Source organism: Cyphomyrmex costatus, unplaced genomic scaffold, assembly GCF_001594065.2.
Source record: "Cyphomyrmex costatus isolate MS0001 unplaced genomic scaffold, Ccosl1.0 scaffold33, whole genome shotgun sequence".
Classification (NCBI taxonomy): domain Eukaryota; kingdom Metazoa; phylum Arthropoda; class Insecta; order Hymenoptera; family Formicidae; genus Cyphomyrmex; species Cyphomyrmex costatus.
The window spans coordinates 476297-497824 of record NW_017277450.1 but is presented as its reverse complement, the minus strand read 5'-3'; the positions used below and the strand labels follow the sequence as shown (position 1 = coordinate 497824).

Below are 21528 nucleotides of genomic sequence, written 5' to 3'. Positions count from 1 at the left end.
TTCTAATTCGTGATTCTAATTCGTGGATATCGGACGCGGTAGGCCGGTTGGTAGGTAGATAGGTCGATTCGGTGGTATAGTCGCTCGGCCGCTCGTCCGTGTGGCAACGGCACGGGAATTCACGATGGCTCAAATGAAAGCACCCTTTCACCTCCCTCCGTACACCCGGATCAATAGGGCACGGACCGACGAAACTTCTCTACTACCACTTTACCTCGCGGCCGGGTCCAAATACGTATATACGGCACCGCGGTCCTCGTACCCATTTCCGGACCTCGTTCGCCCCCGCTCGCCATAAATATACAGCGCAACCAAGCTACCAATTAGCCATCGGGACACCCGTCGGCACTGCGTCGTCCTGGTAAGTTCATTCGCGCCAAACCGAAAATTGTAGGAACTCAGTTCACCGTTCACTTTTTTTTCGATCAATGTAAGAGCGTATCTTTGAGAATCCGCGGCTACGACTAAACCATTGAACGTAAAAATGAATTACCTAATAAGCAAACAAGAAACAATTAAATTGATTCTTCTTTATTGTACTTATACAAGTAATGACAGTTGTTTTTCTGAAAACCTAACTAAATTTATAGTTCAGCACAGATTAGAAAATAGTTGGACCAACAAATTAATTACGTATATATGACACTCGAACTAGTTGTTACAAAACTTTTTAGAGTATTGCTCATCATGCTCGAGATTCTGACGGTCCAACAAAATTATTTTCAGATCTGTATCTCGCTAAACTTTCAGATATCTCTGCAGCTAACTCGTTCTTTCCGTGCAAAATTTCTATGTGTCAATCAACGTTTCAACGTGACTATCGATTATGTTTGCTGAAGGAGATTATTCACTGGCCACATTGTTAATTCTGTATTTCGAGCAAGTTGAGCAGATTTACAACCGCTTGTAATAATAATGATAAATGAAGGACTTAAGGTTTAATCGTCTATTGGTTTAACCGCGAGGAATTTGCTCATCGATTAGATAGTTATATGTATATCCCGTACTCAATATAATTAACTTCGGCGTGAAATAAACGGGAACGAAGCCTTTCTCGCTAAAAATCGAACAAAAGATTGACAGAGAGAAAGAGAGATGGAGAAGGAAAAGAAGTGAATCGCATTGTTGCTACCGCAACATCCGATGGGTCGGGATCCTAAGTAAGTTCATTCGCGGGAGTCGTCTCGAGAATCGGGAAAGAGCGGTAGCTCCTGCCTGCTGTGCGAACTATTTTCGATTCCGACGGGGTTGATAAAGTAGTAGAGGGACTCGGCAGATGCAATAAAGGCGCCTTTCCGCGAGTCACGTTTCGACGTAGCGATGGGAACCCGAGGAATCTCTATAGTACAGTGTGACCGAGGTAATTTATTTTCCGCCTTGATATTACATAACGACAATACTTTGTCGCGCCCCGGTTAAATGATGAATCGTCCGAGGGCACCAAATCAGGCCACGATTCTTCGATCATGTCGTGCCCGACAATGCGGCCCAATTTTTACGCCTTATCGTTCGTATACTATGTGTAACTCACGTTTACTCGAGTTAGTCGAGTTCGACACGAACCCACCTGTTTTACCTGTTTTACCATATATAGTAAAAAAGCGCAAAGTATTAAGAAAAAAATTAATAATTACAGTTTAATTACGAGGGAGGGGAAGGGATGCATTACGTAAAGCGCCAACTTCGATCGGTATGGCGTAATTTCGCACGCTAAGCCATGTAATATGTGCGCTCGTGTACTTACGCCGCTATTACGCCGATACGTAGATTTCGAGAACAATATTAGCAACGTTTACGCGGACGGTTTGTCACGATTAAGCGTTTCAGCGCTTACGGCGAAATTGGTACTTCGATAATATATCACGGAAGCATAAAACCGACGCTATCGTCATAAACACGCCGACGGGGTAATAATAAGTTAACGCAGATTTAGCGCCGGTAAAAAGTGCAGCTTGCATTTATCGCGACGTTAAAATTGCCCAACGTAAGTGAAGGGGGCGGAGGCTACCCTAAGCGACTTATCACCTTTCACTTATTTCTACTAATACTCAATTCGCTTGTCAGCTTATTCGTTGTACGCCGGCACGTTATCCTCTTTTCTGACAATTCATTATATAAGTATAGAGCATTTTTATCAATGGCGCGATTTTACTTTATGCGAGATATATATACTTCTCCGCTCGCAGAAATAATTGTAAAGATATAATTAATCCAATATACCATATTCCTTCTTAGAATCATAAATTAACGCGATCGATTGTCATATTTATTTTCAAATATAAAGATAGATTGTTAGACAGAAGGTAATTGAACGTTAATTAATAAAATAATTGATAATTAAATAATGGACGATGGCGAAACTGCTCGTTATTGCGGCAAAATCCCTTACTTTTCCACTTCTTGTACGACGCTGACGCTCCGTACGATCGTCGTCGCACAATTAATCGCTTCGTTATCGTGCAATTAACGTTTTCACCGGCATTAAACACGACGGATGGGTCGGTCAGGTTAACTGAGCGGCCACTGACGCACAACGCGCATTAAATGTCTCGGTATAATTTCTGCGATAATTTCTCATCCCCCGCGGCCGAGTCCGCCGACGCGACGTGCCGACGCGATATCGCGACTGCGCGACGGGGGTGTTTCAAAAAGTGACACGCGGATGCTAATTATTTCGAACTTGGCTCGTCTGCCGTAACTGGGGACAACGAGCCTCTCACCTGCCTTGCCTTCGCGATAAGGCAACCTGAAACAAATTACACTGGCATTAAAATTATTACACGACCATTTTTTAGCGACTCACACCCGCGCGTATTTCGGTCGACGTCATGGAGATTGAATAGCCGTACACGGTGCTTCTCGGACGTGTGAAACGCGTCGCGCGCGAAGAAAACGATATTTAATAACGGCAAAAATTCACGATGAAACGAAATATATATTTTTTTGGGTGCGAAAAAATTCAATGTTCCATCGACTCATTTTTCCACACGTAACGACATGGAAAAAGATATCAATTTACCGCGCATATGTGGATTGCGATATGCGGATTTAGATGCGGTTCGTATATGCACGCGGAAACGTGGAATTAAAAATGTCCGATTTCGAAAACAATTTCACGAGGGAGGGAGATCAATAAACGGTGCGTATGCTGGTAAACGACCGCGTGTATGTATATAAAGAGATATTGTTAACATAGATCGAATGATTTCGTCGAAAATGTACATTCTATGTCGAGCATAAAATACATTCGCGCGTGCGTCAACAACACGTATGAATATCTGCAAAATTTTATATCGCGCTCTTCCATAAACATGGGAAAACTTGAAATTTCCAAGAGTTTGAAAATTTATATCCATGATTGTCGATTAAATATTACGTTTTAATTTTTCTCTATTCGCCCGGAAAATGGAGGAGGGGCAGGAGAGTTACGTATTTATTCGGTATTCGACGCAATCACAACTATCGATTTCCGGCCATTGAACGCTGCGTCCCGCAGCAACTTTAAATATTATTTTTACGATATGTCATATCGCGTTGTTCTTTAGAATCAGTTTTTTTTTTCATAAATTAATGGATTTCTGTAGTGTTTAACATTTAATTTAAATGTTTCGATAAAAAAGGAGTGCGTGTGAGAGAGAGAGAGAGAGAGAGAGATTAATTAATTGATTGATTGATTGAGCGCTTATTTTAGTTCTAAAAGCAAATATAATAATAATGCAACAAAAGTAGCTACGAAATAAAATAAAATATAAAAAAGTAAAAGATATACTTAATACTTAACAAATGAAGAGTTACGGACAATAAGGAGTAATGATCAAAATAGTAACAAAGAAAAACAAAAATAATAATTAAAGAGAGAGAAGGAGAAAGATCGATTGATTAAGCATTTAGTTCTAAAGTAAGCCCTATCTGAAATCTGTAAATATAGGACAAAGCAGAGAGCAACAGAAAAAAAATACAAAAAAAGACATAAAAAGTAGAAGATACATTATATAAATATATGTAATGTAGATATAATATAGATGTAATACATACATTGCAGATAAAAATGAAGATAGTAAAGTATAATAAAAAATATAATACAAAAGAGTAAAAATAATACATTACAAGAATAAAATAAAGAACTATAGATATTAGTGAAAATAAAAGAAAAAAATGCGAGAGAGAGAGAGAGAGCGAGAGAGAGAGAGAGAGCGAGAGAGAGAGAGAGAGCGAGAGAGAGAGAGAGAGCGAGAGAGAGAGAGAGAGCGAGAGAGAGAGAGAGAGCGAGAGAGAGAGAGAGAGCGAGAGAGAGAGAGAGAGCGAGAGAGAGAGAGAGAGCGAGAGAGAGAGAGAGAGCGAGAGAGAGAGAGAGAGCGAGAGAGAGAGAGAGAGCGAGAGAGAGAGAGAGAGCGAGAGAGAGAGAGAGAGAGAGAGAGAGAGAGCCGCGAAGCTTCATCGGTATTTCCCGAAGGGATAAAACAATCTGTTCTCGCATGGAATAAACACACGATATTTAGATGAGCTTGGGCCACTCAAAGTCGCGCGAATTTCCTCGTGTAACGAGATACGTATTGTATTCATGAATGCAGGCGTAATACTTTTCCCTTTCGGACGCGTGATGTACTTTTTCAGGATTAGCTTTCCTCTTATTTCTATTTTTGGGATTCCGCTTCCTTCCCCGAAGTTTAGGATTGGAAGGATTTACGTATACAATATATATGATTATTTGCAGTACCAGAAGGAAAACCGACCATCACGGCGGCTCACAATACCTCAGCGACGTCTATTTATCTGGCGTGGAAGCCGCCGAGTCGCGACACCATACACGGCGAGTTCCTTGGGTATCGCATCGGATACCGGCGACGCGAGAAAGCGGATGAAGAGATGAAAAACGTTTACATTCGTGATCCTGCTGTCGACGTAAGTATAGCGTTGTGACACTTGTTCTTATAATACGCCATTTATTATGTATGAGAGGTAAAAAGAAGAAGAAAAAAACGTATTATATATTTTTTTTCCTTTTCAGAATCACAGTATTCATAATTTGGATACCTTCACGCAGTACCTCGTCTCCCTGCAGGTGTTCAACCCCGAGGGTCACGGACCGGCGTCGACCGTGACGGTGATGACCGACGAAGGAGGTAAGATAATAAAATCGAACTGTCATCGCGTGATTTTCCGTAAGACTCGGTAGAAATAATTGTAACGATAAATCTGAGTGTACGAAATTAAATTAGGAAATTCTCCCCGAGTATAAAGCAGATACGGAATACCGTATATACCCAAGCACGGTAAAGCAGAACGCGGGTATCGTTCGTAACAAGGTATTCAACGGAAAGCTGGTTTAGCTGCAGCTGCAATACGAGAGTTCTACGTAGTTACGAGAGCGAATGTTTGCTTGTTCACAATATCGTTTGTATTAACATTTGTGTTAATTATTAAGCAGAGAGAGAGAGAGAGAGAGAGAGCTTGCATTGCCCTCGGCTAGACTTAGACTTCGGGACTTCTCTTATCACATCGTGGCAATTCGCACAGGATTACGAACGTATCTATCAAAATATTTACCGTTTGTAATTGAAATGTTAAGATAGAACTTTGAAATAATTTTCACCGAGAGCGAGAGAGAGAGAGAGAGAGAGAGAGAGAGGAAAAAACGACCGTCTCAAGGTCTCTACAAAATGAAGTTTCATTCCTTGTTTCTAACCTTCATTTAGAATGCATTATATAGCCTGTTTAAATCTGCTGCTGCTGATGATTCATCGTTTTCATCGTTACATCCTGAATCATCGTCATCGCTCTGCGTATCTACAACCAACTTTCTAGCTGCCACTGCAGGCATTATTCTCACTACGATATAGAAATTTCTTCTCGTGAATGTCGGGAGTGCTCTATTCCCGAAGGGAGTATTCCCATAATCTAGACTGCTGGATAATGCACGAATCATCGCGAATACACTTGGGAATTTCTCATTCACAGAAACGTTTCTCCACATTCAATATAACCTTAGTTAGTATTTTTCTAAAGAGTCTATTCTGCCAATTTATAAGAAGTTTCCAACGAACTTCATTTTACAAGCTTACTAATGAGTATGAGGAAGAGCGAAAGAGAGAGGGAAAGGAAAACGGGAGATAAAGAAAGAGGTCAGAGGCAGCTGATTCAAAGGTCCAAGAGAGAAAGAGAGGATCCCGTTCGTGCGAGAGAGACGCGAAACGGACACGAGTGGAAGGAGAAGAAGTGGGGATCGTGACAGCCGGTGACCGTGCGATAGAGGAGGCCGACTGCAGAGAGAGACCAAGGAGAGACGAGGAGAGAGATTGGGACAGAGAGCGAAAGAGAGAGACAGAGAGAGAGAAGGAAGGGGAGAAAGAGAGAAAGCGGGAGCAGCTGCTACGGCGTTTCGGTCGACGCCGCGCCTGGTCTCGACAATCGATTTTCCCCGATTTTTCAGCACGCGGCAGCCAAGTGAGAGAGAGAGAGAGAGAGAGAGAGAGGAGAAGTGCCCGCTCGAGTCGGCCGCGGCGAGCACGCTGCATCGGCACACCAGCAGCCGGTCTGCTCGTCATCGTCGTCGTCGTCGTCGTCGTCGTCGGTAGCCGGGAGTCATACGACAACGAGGACACGGAGTATCGAATCCGCGTCGAGCGCACGTGCATCTCTCGGGTCTCTCGACCGCGTGTAACGTTGCCAGGTCAAGAAGTGGTGCCTTCGTGACTACCGTGGAGGCTTGACACTTGATCCTGGGATCATCGGATACTCGTGGTACTGTGTGTGTGTGTGTGTGTTTGTGTGTGAACCCTTCGCAGGTCGAAAATCCACTTGAGGAAGAGACAAGGAGAACGTCGTATAAGACGCGAGTGGGTGCAGCCGAGTGTTCCTCGAGGAGAGATGGAAATTTCGATATAAATATTTCGAACGACGTGCGAGATTCCCTGCTCTTGTACATACATATATATATATATATATATATATATATATATATATGTACAGTGCCCCCGGTGATGCGCCGGATACGAGAGGGACCCGCAACGATGCACGAGCTGCGGCGAAAACGTCGCGCGCGCGCGCGCGCTCGCGTGGACGCGTGAGTGCGTGAACGTGCGTAAATTCGTAGTGAGCACTACCTCGTCAATCTCGTCGATGCAACGCGAGTGCGCGTGTATAGTCGTTGGCGTGCACGCGTCGCGCTCACGCGCGCGGTTGACAGTACGCGCGTCATTCCCGGCAGTGTGAGTGGCCGCTTTCGTGTAAAAATAATCCGGAGTCGCGTGCGTTTCCTCGCGTCGATTTGCGGTTCGTGGTGTGGCGGGTTCGTGGAATCGCCCCGCGAGTGCGAAAAGTCGCGACCGAGAGAAAGGCTGTCCCGCTGCTGGTAGAAAGAAAGAGAGGAAGGAAGAGAGAGAGAGAGAAAGAGAAAGAGAGAAAGAGAGAGAGAGAGAGAGAGACAGGCGAGCTCGCCGAGATGGCGGCGGACCCGTCGATTCCGACGACGCCTCCTCCGGATCGCTGCGGTTGACGCCTAGTCCGTGAAATCGTAAGGATATATCGTGGGCGGCAGGTCGTCGCTCGCCTATGGGTGTGATCCTTTGTTCGGGCCGCGCGCGAGTCGGGAGTCGCTCTTCGATCGGCGAGTCCCGCTGCTCCGAATCGCGGATTTCGGAGCGGGCAGAGACGACGACGGGGTCGCGAGGGGTCGATACCAGACGCGAGCGTAAGCGAGAGAGATGTGCATGTCGAGCAGTGCCAAAATGAAACTGGTGCGGCGAATCCGTAATGTTCTCCGTATACGCTGTAACTTTGCGCGTTACACCTCGCTTTACATCTTTCACGGTGGTTCTTTTTTGTTCCTCTCGTTCGATTCGTCAGGTTTCTCCAGTGCGTCAGGCAGGTGCAGGAAGTACGAAACCGAATTGCTGTGTCCTTCGGGAAAGAATCCTTGGAATTCTTTTATGTCCTCCTTGTACTTTGTGAATGTCGTCGCGAGCGAATGCTTGAGAGGGAAACGGAAGAGAAAAGGAAGAAGAGTTGATTAATCGATGGACGAACGTATTCACTGTGCAGAAAAATAACACTTGCTCTCTTTCTCTCTCTCTTTTCCTCTAACTTTGCTTTCCAGTGCGTTGACTTGAGCGTGAATACGATGCGATTTTACGAATGATTTTGGTCATCGAAAAGTATTAATCGGTTTCAATGAGACGACAGATATCACTAAAGTGAAAATGGGAACTAAATCCGTAGCGTTTTTTCGTGTCGCTTAACTTTCAGTCCTTTTATATTTGACGCAAGAAATTTCTATTGCAAACTCATTTCGATTGTAGCAAACTTCAATCGATTTTATTGACACTGTTTATTTTCTTTTATATTCGATGAAGAAAGAAAACGAATAATACTATTTTATATATGTGATCATTTTGATTAACGAGAAATATCGATACATTTCAATGACACAACTGTGACAACGTTTGATTTGCTTTGTTCATACTTGACACAAGAAAGTCTGACTATTTGAACGTGCTGTTTTTATAAGTAGAATTTCGATCATCGCGAGAAAAATCATAAATTTTTAACCGGACAATAAATGTCATTGAATAATAGAAGCATCGCTACGATAGTGTGATTCTAAAAAATAAAGCAGATTGCGAATTATGTTGAATAATAAAAGAGACGAAGAGAATCAAGTCGTCTCTCTAACTTCCGGTTCGATTCGAAAGAAAATATAGCAGAATGATTCCGTCGCGATGCGGTGCGACGCCGCGTGGCGACGCTCGACGACGACGACGACGACGACGACGACGACGACGACGACGACGACGTCGACGTCGACGAAGCGACTTTGACGGACTCGGTCGTCGTTGCGAGTTCGATCGGTAGAACTCGGTGCATCCGCCGCAGCCACGCATCGCGCAAAGGGCTATGTTCAGATTTCCACTTGAGTGCCATTCAGATTTATTTAATTCTTGTTGTTCACTGAATGTTAAAAAAGAATAAAAAGAATAAAATATCCAGAGAGAGTGTGGATGGAAATCTAAACGCGCCCTAGAAAAAGGAACGCGCACGAAAAGAACGATTTTGTTTGCAGAATTTAGCTAGATACGAATTGAAAAATAATTTCATATGCTGGAAAAAGAGTTTGGTAATAGTTACTAAATGTTTGCTAATACAACCAAAAATTATTTTGTTTTCTTAAATATTGGTAATACCTACTGAGTATTTAGGAAAGTAAAATAATTTTTAGTTATGTCAATCAATCATTTAATTGACATTGTTTCACTAAATATTTAAGCAGCTGTTACTAAACTTTTTTTAGAAATCTCAAGAATCTGAATAATACTGCGAAAATTTTTGATATTCTAGTAATCAGACTAGATATCTCGAAGCAGCAATAATAACCCAATTCCTTAAATTAAATAACATTTTGTTATTTTTAAACTCATGTATGTTATAATAAATTATAAATTTCTGTAATTAGTTCAGAGTAAACATCTATCTTAATGTATTTAGGAAGTAATAAAATTAATTTGAGTCAAATTTAATATTTTTATCTGTTAAATTGTTTAATTCCATTATTTTTATAAAATTAACAATGTATTAAATAGGAGTAACGATGATCGAGAAAAATTAAAAGCATTATATAACTCAAAAATTGGGTATAATTTGACATTTTAAATTTCACAATGCAGTTTGTGTGAGCGTCCCGTATAATTATATATATTGATGGTTCAAACAAAATCTTTTCAAATTTGTACCTACACGAAAATAGTTTCGCTAAAGTATCTGAAAATAATTTTGTTGGACCATCAAAATAATGACGTAGGACGCTCAAACTCTCACGTATTGTAGAATATTTAAATTTTGTGCAACATTACTCATTATATCTGATATTTCTACAAAATTTATTTTGATGGCCTAACAAAATTATCTTCGGATCTGTGTCTAGTCAAATTTTCAGACATTTCATCAAAATCGTTTTTTTTTCGTGTAGCTAAATTTTTTTAAATGCTTCAACAGAATCGTCGAGGGAGGAAGCACGCGGCGACGACAGATCGTCGTAGGGTCGACGCACGCTCCGGTGTTTCTCTCGCGCAAAAATCGCGATCGGGGTCAATCCATTCCTCGCTGCCGTTTCGAATCACGGACTCTCGGGTTGTCCCAATTTCGACCTGACGTTCCTCATGAATAGTCCGTGGCGCGTTTATCGGAGCATCCGCGTGCAATATGCAATCCACCGACGTTGCTCTCTCTCTTCTCCAATTCTCTCCTTATCCTGATCGAAGATATGTGAGGAGGATTATACTTTCGGAAGCTTCCTTCTTTCGGAAGAGATGCGAGACTTGATTACATTACAAAATTCATACAGCGCCAAATGTGCTGATTTCACTCACTCGTTTTATTTATTGTCGCTCCTTCTTCCGGGTAATTTTCGATAGTGCATCATTGTGAGACATTTGGTTTCGCGCGCCGGCCAAATGTAGACGAGTCACGAAATAGGGCGCGGCCCCGGCGCGGGCGCTTTTTTATCTACTCTCATTTGGACGATTATATACAGGGTTCTGTCTCACTGTGAAGTAAAAACTCGTGCAAGCGTGGAATTGACGTGGGAATCGTGGATTAGTCTCATCCGCTTTGCATCGCCCTTTTTCGCAGAGGACCGTAGTTTTTAAATGTTCCTATGCTAACAAATATTCAACATCACGCACACACAGTCCGTTACTTTAATTACAGTAACTTCAATCGTAAATGCGATAAAGGAAATATCATATTTTAATTACCATTTCAATGCGAAGCATGCAACACGCATCTTTTATGTTTCGCATAAAAAGAACTTTAACGAAACGTCATTATTCCTTTATGAGCCAATTGTAAGCCATCGTTATGTGGTCGCATGCGCGCGCGATTCTTCTTCATTGAATAAAAGTTTATATTGTCGCGAAATAACGCGTGTCGCGTTATTCGCCGGCATTATTTCGAAGCTCTTGCAATTATTTATCTATTCCATGCCAATTAGGCAGTAAATGGAATATGAAACTGGAGCGCGATTCTCTTTGTGCGAGGAGTCTCTCTCTCTCTTTATCTTTCTCTCTCTCTCTTTCTCTCCCTTTCTATTGACGAGGAAGCGCTATTGTTATTGGCCGTCCTATAATTTGCTTCTTTATCCATTTAACCCGGCGTTCGAGCAAACTCAGTTTCTCCCGCGACTGATGTTTAATTGTTCGCATTATATCAGGAAAATTTACTCTCGTCGTTTCAAAAGTACCCTCTCTTCGTTGATCGGAAATTGAAAGGATGTAAAGGGAAAAAGAGCTTGTACATATAAAAACTTTCTATATTGTGCTGAGATTTTATTTAGAGATTAGTTCTCCTGTAAAGATATGAGTCTGAGGCTTCCGTTCTAAGCGATTGAGAAATAATCTGTATCACGAATTAAATCTCTACAAATGAGAATATTTAAGAAATTCATTTTTTAATTTCAATTCTTTAGTAAAAATTCTTATGCAATAATCTTAACAACATTTTGAAAATTAACACACAGAAGCTTGCAGCATTTATTGCTATGTTTACAATGTCACTGAAATATTAAATAAATAGATATATACATATATTTTGCAGGAATGTTTCAATGTTATTATTATGTTGCTGGAATAATCTATAATGAAGATGTAGTAAAGAAACGAAAACATTTAATTATTATAATTTTGAAAAAAAAATCGTTTTTGAGAAAATGTGTCCTAACTTTTAGTGATATATAATTGCAGATATATTTTCTGCTACTTTTTTCACTTCTATCTAATATTATTATTTATACTATTATAGAAAAAATATAGTTGATTTTAATGAATATATTTAGTTAAATACTTGTTGTGTCTCTCAAATAAATATTTATTAAAATACACTATATATAATACATACGTATTTTTTCTCAGTGTATAAAAAAAAGTACATATTGTACACAAGTAATATAATAATTACTTATTTCAAGTATTTCAAAAGAGTTCGTATACCTGTAAATTAAAATCAGATTTCTTCGATCAATTTTATAAAATTCGTCAAAAGAAGAAGAAATAAATTCTTGTTTTCAGTACACATTGATGAGTTCTTTTAAAATTTATAAGTATATTTTAACATTGTCGAGAAAATTTTTTTTGTTAAAGATGACCGTTACTTAAAAGGAAGAAAGTAAATTGAGTGATTACTTTTCTCAGCAGTAGAATCATACTTTTTTATGCTTAACAGATTGATTGATAGGACGATATATCGATACTGACCATCGTTGTTTAGGACGCTTATTCCCCTAATCTCTATCCCACTAAAAATGTAAGGGGAAGTGACTCCACAACGTTCCAAGGGGGCCGAATAATCCGTTGCTGCCTACGATCTTCCCTCGCGATACACGATCATGCATGCATTGGATGACGAATACTTAGAAACACGATCGGTAATTTGTAATAATACTTCGGTTACCTTCCTAGAGATCTACCTTTTGAGTCTTTGTTTGCAGCGTTAAAGCGATTGCTATCGCTACGGGAGTAATTTAAATATTGGTAAAGCACAGTGTATATACAAGTCTTATCGGTGCGAATAGAGATGCGCAGTGTGCGCTATCGATGTCAACTTTCGTTTCGACCTTTCCGAGTCAGATAGAGTCAGATCTGACCTCGTGGAACTCTCTCGCGTTCCACGTAGATAGTGCGATTTCCGCATCCGCCGTGCACGCTCCGCCGGGATTTCTTCTCACTTGGGTGTTTCTCTTTCGCACGCGAGTCGCCGGGCTGATCCACGAGGAACTCACGCTCGCGATAGCGTCGCCTCGGGACTCATGCGAGGTTGTTTGTGTTCTCAACAGGAAGTAGTCGTTCTCAAATCTAACGCCGTGCAATCACGCCGCGACGATTCTCGCCGAAAGCTTGATTCGTCGCCCGATAACTCAAGGAACCTTTTGCGCCCGCAATGTGACAGTGATAATAAATCGACTGATGTACAATGCATCGTTGTGCGCTTTGCTCTTGGACCGCTGCGACAAAGACGGTGCGATAATTGAGCGAAGACGCGTCGCGAGAGGAGTGTGCCGTGTTCTTCGGCGAGGATGGGCGAATTCGTGAAATAGCAAGAGAGAAAGAAAGAAAGAAGATTTGGAGAAGAGTGAAAGAAAGGAAGAGAGAAAAAGGGAAGAAAGAGAGAGAGGGAGACGTACACGCGCGAGCACGCGGCGTTCTACAGCTGCAACTGCAGCGTGCGAAGAAAGAAAGAAAGAAAGAAGAAGAAGAAGAAGAAATGTCGTGGGCCAACGTGGCCAGTGCCGCTCAACTGGCGGCCTCGCTAGCCCTGATATTGAGACTCCTCGTCGCCACGGCGGATCCAATCACGCTGACGACCGACGAGACAATCTTTGAACGAACGACCTACATCATGCCGTTTTCCATGGAGAATGACAGCGATATTGGAGGTAATTCGGCGGGGTCATCTTGTGGCAGAGAGGCTGGCATAGAATTGTGCTTCACGCTTGGAGAAAGTGCGAAGCGTTTAAAGTATAATGTAATATAAAAAAAAACTATGAAGAATATATGTACCTATGTATTACATGATAGTCAGACAGTATCTTGATAAAGCAGTAAACAAGTTTTATCAGTACAAATAGTAGTTTAAAAAGAACCGCTTTATTGAAGTATCTATAAATTTAGCCAGATATAGAGCTGAAAATAATTTTGTTGGACTATAAAAATAATTATATGTAGTAAGGTTGCGACAAAATTAAGAAAATCGGAGAATTGTCAAGAAAATTGAAAATAGTCGAAGAAATCAGGGAAAAATCAAGAAATTTTGCAGAATTTTTTGGAAAATTAAAATTCTTGTCTTTAAAGAAGTTTAATATAAATACATACGCAGTTTTCCTATGTTAAATTGATTTGTCAATAAAATACGTGTTGAGCGGTTTCCAAATCAGAACAATAAATTTTTTAATATTATTGAAGTTAGAGAAAATCAGGACATTTTGTTTGAAAATCAGGGAGAGTTATGGTTAAGTTATGGAGTTTTAGAATAAGGAATTTGTGAAACAACTCCAATGTAGGACAGTCAAACTGATTACTAGACTATTAAAACTTTTTGTTTTAACCGTTCCCATCATCGTTTAAGCGTTTTACATAATTATTTTGATGATTCAACAAAATTATTTTGAAATTTATATCCAGGAAAATTTTTTAACAATTTTTAAATAAACTTACGCGGGAAAACCGTGTAAAAAAATTTTTCCGCGTAGAAATTAAATACAAGTAATGACGACATTGCTTATTTGCATCGACGACGACGCAACAGAATAAAAAAGTTTTCTAGAAAGTAAATTGAGATATTTTGAATCGTTAAAATTTTGAAACGTAATTTCGATGTAATAATTAATTGTAAAAAGATAAAAACATGTACTTTTAAGGTATGTTTTTCTTTTTTCAAGTTTTTGTTACAACTTAAAAATAACAATTTTTTAGTTACGTTGTTACGGCAAATGAATACAAGCGATAGAAATGAAGCACGATAATAGAGGAAACGAAGAAGCGATACGCTTCGAATACGATGCTTCGAAGTGTATTATTTTATAGCGTCTTTACTAAATTGAATAGGATAACATTTAACAGATAAGACCTCGTTGCGATACTTTACTGCGAATCCAAATCTACTTCAACGTGGCGTGAAATTACAACGTATGAAATTAGGTGATGTAAACCCGAGCCAATGTTACGTCTGGAAATTGAAGTTATTTATGTATACGCGCGTTTTCAATTACAGTCAACTTGATAATCGAGCGATCGGTGCACTAAGATAAACCGAACAATACATTATTAACGCACAGAAAATGAGCTCTAAATCGATAATTTATATTCGCGTGAGTGAAACGTGGCGTCGCGCGCGCTTGGAATATGTAAATTAATTCAGAGCGGTGAAAATCTCGTAGTCACGTTTAGTGCGTAATTAATTGGTAAAAACAAACGCCGTGAGTTTCACTAGGAAATGTCATGTACTCGGGTATTGCGTTACGCGGCGCACAGCAGTGATCACCTCGTAATCACCTTGTGAGCATAAGACTGTCCACTCGTGTAATCGACGCTTAACTCATTTCCCGTTCCGTCTCGATTTCACGGAACGCAACCGGTGCGGTGCAGCGTACGTGCGTGCCTCGTTCTCGCATCGAGACACCTTGAAGGAATCCGGGACTTCGCCTTCTTCTTAACCCGCGTCTCGCCTACAATGATTGCACAAACGTTTTATTTAAATGCACACCAACTCGCGTGCTTACACGTGGCGCGATGTTATGACACAAGTGTGAATCGTTCGCTGGTTTATTTTGTAACCCGTTGCAATTGACGCGGACTTGGTGCGTTGCGGGAAAACGATATTTTGCAACTCTTTTTTTTTTTTTATTGCGCGCGGGATTTGCCTGACCATAATTGCGGATGAATCGGTTAGCGTACGTATTATTTTCCACGCATAAAAGCGTAATAAAATATTGACAGGATTGACTCGGTGTTTTCGTATCTACATGAAATAGTACAGACGTCAGATTTGCCTTTTTTTTTTGCATGCGCAGCATGTAACGTAACAGCACGTGTATCGTCATGGCAACGATTACTTACTGACCTCAAGTGTCGTCGATGTATAAAATTATGGAAATACGCTCGTCCTCAGAATTGTCTTAAGAGTGGTAAATTCGCGGTATTACGTCTCTCGCGCGTGCTATCCGGACATTCTATTTTTATGACAGGATCAAGGCCGATAGCCTAATCTAGACATGTGAATGCATGTCAGGGTCTCGTCAGGGTACGAACACAAAAGTATTCTTGAGACTCTTTTATGAAGTAAAAAAAGTTATTAGCATAATCAAGATTGTTACAAATTTCTCATCCTAAAATTTTAATTTTTCCCTAATTCCAGACAAAATTTAATATATTAAAGATAAAATTTGTTATATTTTCGTCCTTATTTAGAAATCGTGAAAGAGCAATTTAAATCGATAGTATTGCTGACACTTAGATGCGTATGATGTATACACGCATATTGGAGTTCTTTAAAGATAAGAATTTTTATTTTCCAGAAAATTTGGCAAATCCCCTGACTTTTCCCTGATAATAAACTATAAAGTGAAAAAATATATATCATCTCCATTATTAACAGAATTTGCAAAAATAATCCTCTCTTTATGTTCAAAAACTGTATTGATTTCTAAGAAATTTCTTAATATCATCCAAAACATGTTAATTGATCAATCGAAACTATCTGTTCGCGAATGAAAGTCGAGAAATTGGAAATAGTTGCGGCTCGGATGCAACTTGTAGCAGCGCAAATCAAAGTGCATGCAGCAGGTACGTCGGTTTCTTATCGGTTGTTCCTTTCACTCGTGAACCGTTACTCAGTGGGAACCTATCCTAATAAAGGCACTTTCGCCTACATAGTTCTCTTCGGCTCCTTGCTTCCGCGAAATGGGCGATAATCCTCATAGATTATACATCAAAGGAACTTTTCTTCGATTCTCGCAATCGCGAATGTGGCGTATCGGTTTGTCCCGCGATTTACAACGCTTTGTCGCGCGTAATCGTCGTGCGGCCACTCGCGGGATGAGATCATTTCTCGATAATTCGTTACTATGAATGTTGCTTCGACGAAAACGAGCTTCAGCAGATTCTAAGTAGTGTATCGGCGTGTAGATCATTTTCCATATGCCACGTGCAGCAATCGTGACCTTGCGCTTTACGGGTTCGTAATCGTATTCGTTTTTTAGCCCGATAGTAATACGAGAACATGATCTACCCGTCTCCGTGCATGGCACAGACTCGATATGACATCATCCGCCGCCGCAACTCATAAAGCTTGTAAGAGGTAACTCTCCCGCTCTCCGACAGCCTTGCGTTTTATTACACGTCGTTAATCTAATGCGAATTCGATAAGCTCTAATATCGCAGGAGATGACAATGTGGAACGACCGCCAAATAAATTTCAGGATAAGATTCAGTAAGAGGAAACAATTTTCTTCCCGTATCGATGAGTAAAATAATTTAACGATCTTGCGTAAGGGGATGCCGAAGTGACCAAATTATTGACATTACTAGTCGTATAAAAATCTCCGAATTGATTGAACGGAATCGAAAATCCTTTTACAGGATTAAAGTAGACGCAAAATTACGAGGTGCTGCAGTGGACTTTATACTAGAATCGGAAAAAGTTAGAAATTTATTTAACTTTGTTTCCTTATTTTAATTTTATTATAAGAATCTAGTTTTGGTTCATTATAAATATTCGTATTCCTTATTTTTCATTTGCTAGAACAGTTTTTCTGAAGTGTCTAAAAATTTTATTTACTCTCTGAATTCTTTGAAGTGAATTTCTTTCTAGAGTGAAAATTGAGCCAACCTTGGAAAAGTGTGGTTCAATTTTCGATCCTTATGATTCTTTCAGAGTGAAATTTATTCTAAAAATTTTAGAGAGTGCATACAGATCTGAAAAAATAATTTTATTTGAACTATCGAAATAATTATACAGAACGTATAAACGGTTATTAGAATGTTTGCAGCATTTGTAATCAACGCCTAACGCCTACATAATTATTTTGACGATCCAACTAAAGTATTTTTAGATCTGTATCTAACTAAATTCTTAGATTCAGCGAAAAATCATTCTTTCAGCGTAGATTCGAGGATCTCTTTTACTACGCGTCACTTATGTTCTATTTAGAGCACGTTGGAACGAGCTGTTTAAACAAGTCTACTGTCAATGATTTTACGCAGTCGAGGAATGCAAATCAATTTGCATGTTTTATACTGCGCACCGCGCGGCGTATGGTAATGCCGTGGCAGATGTATGAATATTCAATAAATTTGAACTCCCTTATGAACGCTTGGACGGTCGTTTATTTATCCGTATTATTTATTCTAAAAAATGGAGCTTTAGAAAAATGGAAATATAGTTGGGCTGGATATCGATATCTGCTGCTGAAAGAAAGAGAGAAAACGGATAACTGTAAACGTAAAGAAATAGACCCGACACGTTGGCTATACATCTCGGAATATCCTGGAACACAGCGAGAGAACATCGAGTCATATTCTTTTCTTATTAATGCAACGCGTAGTAAAGAGCAGGATAAGATCCAATGTCTCGTATCTCTTTCCCGTTTATATCTGACCCAACGTACACATATAGAAAATGTGCCATAGAAAAGGTGCACGGCACAGTCTATTTCTTTATGTCTATTTAAATAGCGTACGGCTCGTACGAAGAAGCCTGCCGTTTGACAATAAAAAAATGAAATGAGAATTTTAACTAGAAAGTTTGTTTTATTTCTGAATGGGCTTCTCATGAATACTTTGTCTCAGCGCGACATACATTGCGAACAATGACGAGAAAGGAAAGGTTAGATCGATTTATTATAATAAAAACACGTGTTTTTTCTCTCTCTTCATTCCAGCGCCGACAAAGCCGGAGAATCTCACGTCTCGAGGAATCACGGGCAGCACCATTGAACTCTCGTGGTCGGAGCCTGAGAACGCTAATGGTGTCATCGCCGGTTACCGCGTTTATTACATGCATTCCAATTACACGGACGTTAAGATGCACATACCCGACAAATCTGCGGACTCCGACGATTCGTATATTGAATTCGTTCTGAAAGAACTGCGTAAGTATACAAGTTGCATAAAGAACACGACTGACGTGTGAATAATATTACTTAAGATAGCGATTTATTATTTTATCTTCTATTATTCTGAATTATTCTAAATTATGTGAATGAATAGCGGATATACTCAATAGCGCGTCACGCTTAAGTTTACTTTTTTATTTATTTTAACGCGCATGAATACACGATGTTTAACATCGGTCGACGTGTGCTATCCGGCCTTTGTGGCTTTTTTAACGCGCCAGATAACACAAGATTAACCATGTAATCTTCACTCGACAGAGAATAATCGTTACAACAGACGACCGGAGACAGGTCGGTGTACTTAGCTTATTGATAATGAAAACTCGAAGATTTCTTATCGTCGCACGTATTTTTTTCTCACATTTACAAGTAAATGCATTTGTTGCGAGATAATTATAATTACAAATGGAAACCGTTTTACTTGAGGGAATCTCGTTAAGATCCGATCGGATTACGGTCACCGTAAAAAATAGTCTCTTTAACTTTCATTCATGAAACTAAATTAGCTCAATTGTCATTCATGAACCATGTTGTAGTCCCGTACACCGAATACAAGATCTGGGTGAAGGCTTACACGCGGAAGAACGAGGGCGAGCCATCCGATCAGATCATTCGTAGAACCGACATAACTGGACCGAGCGCGCCTCAGATCTTGAATTTAACTTGCCAATCGCACGAGTCAGTTTACGTTCACTGGGCCAGACCGGCGAACTTCTGGGGCTCGATCGATTACTACTACATCAATTATCGAAGGGATAATGGACGATATTACGAGGAGATCGAGCTGTCGGCCGACAAAAGTCATCTCGAGAGTGGGGTACGTTTTACAATTTAATATTTAACAATAAATCACATCGCGGAGCGATATAATGAGAATTTATCACATATTTTGTATCTAATGTAATAATTATAAATTAATTGTTTCATTATTGATAATAATGTTATTAATAAAGGCAATTTTACTTTTTGCTTTTACCTTGTACCTCGTTAACAATTTTTCATTTAGATAAAATGCAATTACCGCGCACGTAAGAAATGTTTGTGAATTCATGCTTGCAGGCGATTATACCTAACCTGACGGTGAACACTGTTTACGAGATTGTGGTACGAGGAGCCACCAAGAGCACAATAGACAACCGTCTAATCATCCGAGGTGACAGCTCCATGCCGACGAAGGTGTTGGTCACCCGCGATTGCGACAAGATACCGCCCTTGATGCGCCGCAGCAGTAAGGATCTCAGTGCGGGGGTGATCGCCGGTATGGTCTGCGCCTGCTTCGCCGTGATGCTGGCGATTACGTCCTTCGTGCTGTGGAAGTAAGTCACGGTTTAACGCACGGCGCGTTATCGCGCATACAAAGGAAACTTTAACTGCATCCGATCGCGCCGGGCGATATATTTCCGCGCGTCGATGAGCGCATTAAAAGTATAAATCAAAATCAAAACCCTCCGTTGAGCGTATTAAAATTACCTATTTTTGTACATAGTAAGAAACATTTCCACTCAATTTCTTGTTAACACTTTGTGTTGAATTGTTTCGAGTTATTTAATGTGATGTGATCATGTTATTTAAATAGTTTGTGTTAAATTGACATTTTTTAGTGTCAAACTAGCACAATTTATGACTGAGTAAACAAGTAACATAAAAATAATGTGTTTTGAAGTGAAGTGAATGAATAAAGTATGTGTTAATTTAATATATCGTAAATGTTAAAAATATGTTTTTCACAGTTTTTGCTTACAAAGTGTCAATATTATCTTTTTTGTATTAATTTTTTTACATAATATTTGCATTACTTTCAATATATTTATTCTGTTTTAAATTTAAACAAAAATTTAAATGGACCGTTTGGAAAACGGAAAATATGTTAAATTTAATACAAATTTTCCAATTGTGTACTGTCATTTAAATTCCTGATCTGTATCTTTTATCCGAACAATCTATACTGGAAAAAAAAGTGGTTACATTAATCGAAATTCTGATTGAAATCAAAATTTTCTAGTTAAATATATTATAATTTCAGCTGAGATAACAAGAATTCTGATTGATTTAAACAGAATCTTCTGATTCGTTCATTTTCAACAAAGAAATTTTTCTCAATGTAGTGTATGATACACGTTAAACACAGACTCTCTTCCTTACGTTATTGAAATGACACCTACATCGAGATAATCGGTATTAATTATTAACTTTATTGTGGCCGACACGAAATACGATCGAAAAGTTAGAATAAAAACCACAAATCAGAGAAGTGACAACGAAAGATCTATACTTTCTCTCGCTGCAATGAGTTACGCTTTACAGTTACGGTCGATCTTGCGAAGTATTATTTCGCATCGCCGACGTTTCACTTCCGTTCTGCACCGATCGATCTAACGCTACAAATGTTCTGTCATTTTTGTTAGCTGGAAATTGTCGACCGGATGGTATCCGGTATGTGTTGAAGCGTAAACGTATGCCTGGATCGCGAATCGCATTTGAAGTATGGTGCGGGCAATTAGAAAGTTCGCGGAGCGAGCGATGCAATCACGCGCACCTTCGCACGCACCCGCAACCATTTTTCCTATTCAGACTTTCCCGCTTGATTTCCCGCTGTAGTCGGTATTGTATGTCCTAGCAACCTCCTCTCATTTACGATCTTCGAATCTTGTTCTTGGAAAAAATTTCTATGATACTTAATTTGTCAAGTTAATATCCTGTATTTCATTTTATAAATTAATATCTTGAAAAAGAGTCTATTTCCTATTAAATTTCTTATAAAATCGTGATGCTTAATTTATTTAAGTGTACAGCTTATATTAATCCTGTCAAAGTTCAAAAATTAAATTGCCGTCCTTTCATTCTCTCTCTCTCTCTCTCTCTCTCTCTCTCTC

General features: G+C 39.7%; 1 protein-coding gene across 8 annotated transcripts in view; it reads left to right on the top strand.

Moving 5' to 3' along the window:
* The window catches only part of LOC108775896 (Protein tyrosine phosphatase 99A), a 78384-nt gene that overhangs the window by 49102 nt on the left and 7754 nt on the right, over positions 1–21528 (top strand). For 2 of the 8 annotated variants that reach the window (XM_018542359.1, XM_018542352.1), the window contains exons 1-5: positions 7002–7513; positions 12821–13420; positions 18422–18631; positions 19192–19472; positions 19715–19971. In XM_018542359.1, coding sequence (XP_018397861.1) covers positions 13249–13420; positions 18422–18631; positions 19192–19472; positions 19715–19971 — 920 coding nt within the window. In that variant the 5' untranslated portion in view covers positions 7002–7513; positions 12821–13248. The other 6 variants (XM_018542357.1, XM_018542360.1, XM_018542355.1 and 3 more) reach the window with 6 other exon arrangements.